Here is a 4,966-nt window from a genome sequence, read left to right as displayed (position 1 = left end):
CATTCCCCAAATCCCTGTCATCTTTGTGCCACTTCAACTACTATGCTTTAAGGACTCCACATTGCCCACTGATAATGTAGATGTTATTTGTCCCAGATAAAATTATTTTCCAAATTTTTGGGGAAAAATAATGTGGGACTGCACTTTGTCTACAAGAATGACTACACAGACCACTTTCTTGTTTACATGGTTTTACTTTGAAATTACTTAAGTCTGCTTAAGGAAGTATCACCGCCAGCCTCCACTGTCATTTTTACTAATGAAGAGCTGAGTTGGGGAATGTCCATTTTTATTGTTCTGCTCTGAGAAACTGAGCAGCACACACTACAGACTGCTGAAACCAGAGTGAATGCCAGAGGCAGATGCTCAGCAGCCAGGCCCCTGGGTGCTGCTCAGAGTTTGTGCTCAGCTCCCCCTGCAGTTTCTGCCACTGTGTCACCCAGAGCACAGTAGTACACAGCCGTGTCTGACTCTTGGATGGAGGCTTTCTCCAAGTGGAAGGAGGTAGTTTCTTTCCTGTATGTGGCTTCAAAACCTTTCTCGCTTCCCTTATCATTGGCCTTCACGGCTTTCAGTAGGAGCTGTGGACCTTCTCCAGGGTATTGAACATACCAGAACAGGTAAGCATACCCAATGGATGAATAAGTGCAGTTTATAGTCAGAATAGACCCTTCTGACATGGTCAGTTGACTTTCTGTCTGGGTCACTGATTGTCCATGGGTCCTTCCTAGGGGGAAAAAGTGATCTGTGTCATCTTGGTGAATAAACTCCCAGATAAATTCATAGCTAATGAATTGCTAACATAATAGAAGAAAGACACTTTACTCACCAAATATCAAGAGCATCACAGTCACTAATCCTGAAGAAGCGTTCATCTTTATAGAGTCAACTAAATAATGTTCTTGATTCTTAACATGAAGAATGTTGAAGTCTTAGAGAAATAATAAACCTAAAGTTACAATTCACACAGGAAGTGAGCTAGGGTTAGGAAGCTGCACCCCCTGGTGGACAGGGACTGATCTGGGAAGAATGATTTCCTAGACTCCTTTCAGAAGTCAGAACTATGTCCCCATCCCTGGCCTCATTATTAAGCACATATTAGTCTTTAGGAAGCCCTTGTAAATCTAAGGGACAGCTATCATAATTTCTAAGGTCTTTTTTGTTCTTAGAACTCTATCTGACATGTAAATGCTTTAGTTGAACATCCTAGAATGTCTTTGTAACTGATAAGATACCACTTATCTTGGACATTGTAATTCAGGCCTTTGTATTCTCATGCATCTCATTGAAATGACATAAAAGTGTTTGGGGTTTGAATCTTAAGAAGTAATAAGAATTCAAGTCATAATTCGGAGATTGTATGGTTTTTAGCATTGTACTCCACCTGTGGAACAGTGACTGACATTTCATAGGTGCACAATTAATATGTACTAAGTGAAACAACAATAATAAATAGGTGGCTTTTGGATGAGGGGTCACTACTAATGGAAAGACTACAGTTTCTCTGTCTTAAAAATAATATCAGATTTTAGAGATATTATCTTTTCAATAAGAGCTTTTTGGAGTTAGGTGGGTCACTCACTATCTAAACAATACACAAGTATTCCAGAATTTCAAATCATTGCAAAGCAAAACATATGACAGAAGAACATGATAATTAAAGCAATTGGATCCCTAGAGAATGATCCAAGATCAATGTCTTATTCCCCACTATTTCAATGGATCCAAGACAAGAAGTCCAACTATGCAACTCAGCAGGCGCTAAAGCTACACTCCAATGCAGGTCTGGCCTCAAGCGCTTTTCACAAGGGAGACAGAGTTTAATCCAGTCTGTTGCCTGGAGTTCTCTCTCCACAGATTCAGAAAAAGGATCTCCTGAGTCCAGAGTCAACCTGTAATAGCTTCTCAGATATATAGATAAGTAATTCAGGCCCAGATATCTGAGTGGGTCATCTGTCTCTTCTCCCCTTCCTTTATCTTCCAGATCCCAGTATCAAACACTGACTCAAAACCATACTAGAAAGAAATTCTGGAAAATTAGTTGCAAATTTTTATTCTGATATGTGGGCAGACATCAAAATGAGTTGGAATGGTGTTGAAATATCAACAAAAATAGTACAGCACAGAGTTCAGTCTGACAGAATAAAAATAGTTCAGCTGCAAAACAATGTGAATGTACTTAACAGTATTCTTAAAATCATTAAGGTGGTCATGTTTTTAAGTTGGTGTGTATTAATTATACAGAATGGTGAGTGTCACTGTGGCATGTTGATACGTGCATACAACACAATTTGATCAATTTCACTCCCCAGTACCTCCCCTTACTCTGCTGTCTTCCTTTCCCAAATCTCCTCCCTCTACCCTGTTGGCCTCCCTTCTACTTTCATGGAGTCCTTTGTGTTTTTTTTCCCTCACTCTTTTTCCACTAGCTTCCACATAACAGAGAAAACATAAAGTCCTTAATTTTTTGAGTCTGGATTACTTTACTTACCCTGATGCTGTCCAGTTCCATTCATTTTCCAGCAATTGACATAGTTTTATTCTTCTTTATGGCTGAATATAACTCCATTGTGTATATATACCAGTATTTCATTATCCATTCATCTGTTGATGGATACCTATGGTAGTCCCATAATTTTACTATTATTGATTATGCTGTAATAAACATGAGTATCCTTGGGTAAGTATCAAGGAGTGGTATTGCATGTAATAGAGCAGTTCTGTTTTCAGGAGTTTTGAGGAATCTCCATACTGTACGAATTTCCATTTCTGCTAACAATGTATAAGCCTTCCTTTCCCTCACATCCTCACCAGCATTCATTGTTTATTTTATACTTTGTGATTGTCATTCTTTTTAGAGTGAGAGAGACTTTCAGTGTAGTTTTGATTTTCATTTCCCTGATGGCTAAATACATGGAACACTTTTTCGAGTAATTGTACACCAAGTGTACTTTTCCTTTTGAAAAGGGTCTGTTTAGTTCATTGGCCCATTTGTTAATGGGTTACTTGGTCTTTAGGGCTGAGGTTTTTTTTAAATATGTATTCTGAACATTAAATCTCTGTTGGAAGAGTAGCTGGCAAAGATTTTCTCCCACTTTGTAAGCTGCCTCTTCACACTGTTAATTGTTTTCTTTGCTGTGCCAAAGTTTTTAAAATCCATGTTATCCAATTTACTAATTCTTGCTATTGTTTCCTAAGCTATAGGAACCCTATTCAGGACGTCATTGCCTGTGGCTATAAACTGAAGTGTTTCCCTTGTTTTTTTCTTGTATTAATTGCAAAACTTTCTGGTGTTATACCTAGATATTTGCTCCATTTTGAGTTAACTTTTGAGCAGGTAAGAGATAGACATCTAATTTCATTCTTCAATATATGGATATCCAGTTTTTCCAAAACCATTTAGTAAAGAGACTGTGCTTTCCCCCAACATATCATGTTGGCACCTTTATCAAGCATCAGATTACTGTAATTATGTGGTTTTCTGTGTCTTTTATTTCATGGTCCACATGTCTGTTTTTATGTCAGTATGAAGTGGTCAAATTTATGTTATGAGTCTTTTACCACAATTTAAGACAATTTTTTAAAATTGTAAAAGATACTTCCTTTTAAGATTTCTTCCCATACCTCTGCTTTCCAAATGCAAATATGAGAGTAAATTACAAGGCAAGTTCACTTATTGACTAATGACTACCATCTAATTTTACATCATGAGAAAATGGGGTTATAGGTAGAAGGAGGAAATCAGAGAGAATGAAGATTTGGGATTATGGAACATCGACTGAGCACAGCAGGACTGGAGGAGTGCAAAATGTTCCACATGATGGACTAAATGTTTTTGGAGATGAAGGGGAGGACAAGAGCAGAGAAAAGAGAGAACTCATTCTCTTGTCCCTTCACACTGTCTCTCCAAGAGTTAGCAATGACGGACTATTTTATGGGTAAGATTGATACGAGATTGCTGCAGGTCAGGTTTACCAGTAGTATAGAAGTTAAGCTTTTTCATCTCAGATGTGGTAACAAGGCCATAGATGGAGTAAGTGCTCCAATTGAATCACACAGTAGGTACTCACTAGTCATTATTTTGAATAAATTAATACATAAGTAAATATCTTGTATAAAAATCAAGCTTCACTATTCTGTTATTCTTACTTATAATTTCTTAACTTAAAAATTTGTGTCTATATTCAAGAGTGAATGTTTTTATTGTTCTCTATAATATGTTGGATTAAGGTTAGGCTAGACCCATAAAATAAAATTTATATGTCTAGGTAGTATAAACACACTGCAACTTTTTTAAGAGAGAGAGAGAGACAGAGAGAGAAAATATTTTTAATATTTATTTTTTAGTTTTCAGCAGACACAACATCTTTGTTTGTATGTGGTGCTTAGGATTGAACCTGGGCTGCACGCATGCCAGGCGAGCGCACTAGCGCTTGAGCCACATCCCCAGCCCTACACTGCAACTTTTAAAGGCAAAAATTCTTAGCTATATAACCAATGTAATTTTTAGATAGCATTTCTTTATGTTTGGAATACCAACAAAAATGAATACGTAAAATAAAATTCAATTGAAAAAGTGTACACATGGAGAAGAATATGTAGGAATACATTTAAATAAATCTAATTTAAGATAACCTTCAAATACAATTGAGTAACACAAAATGTCCCTTATGAATTGAGAAAATACCTTTATTCAAATTAAGAAATAATAAGTCAATATTTCCCATGACATATTCTATTAATGTAATTCCAACTTTCTGGTTTTATTTTTTCCCTTTGTTTTAAAGGAGTTTGTTGAACTTGTGAAAAATAGAGCACAACTTTTAACATTTGTGTTAAAAAATAATTGTGCAAGTTCTAAGAGGAAAATTCATTGCATGGAGTTCATTCCTTAAAAAAAGAAAAAACCAACAAATAAATGATCTCATACTTCATCTCAAAATCCTAGAAAAAGAAGAGCAAAACA

At 36.3% G+C, this 4,966-nt stretch overlaps 1 gene segment (V, D, J or C); it reads right to left on the bottom strand.

Annotated features, from left to right (window-relative positions):
• Positions 1 to 376: 376 nt before the first annotated feature.
• On the bottom strand, positions 377 to 2,516 carry LOC124106606 (T cell receptor alpha variable 9-2-like). The segment is given in 3 exon segments: positions 377 to 727; positions 830 to 931; positions 2,492 to 2,516. Coding segments are annotated over 3 exon segments (462 nt in total).
• Between the last annotated feature and the right edge of the window lie 2,450 nt (positions 2,517 to 4,966).

Source organism: Marmota monax, unplaced genomic scaffold (genome assembly GCF_021218885.2).
Source record: "Marmota monax isolate L192 unplaced genomic scaffold, Marmota_monax_Labrador192_F-V1.1 WCK01_AAM20220418_F8-fsc00482, whole genome shotgun sequence".
Lineage (NCBI taxonomy): Eukaryota > Metazoa > Chordata > Mammalia > Rodentia > Sciuridae > Marmota > Marmota monax.
Note: the sequence above shows the minus strand (reverse complement) of the source record. Positions and strands in the feature narration are given on the sequence as shown.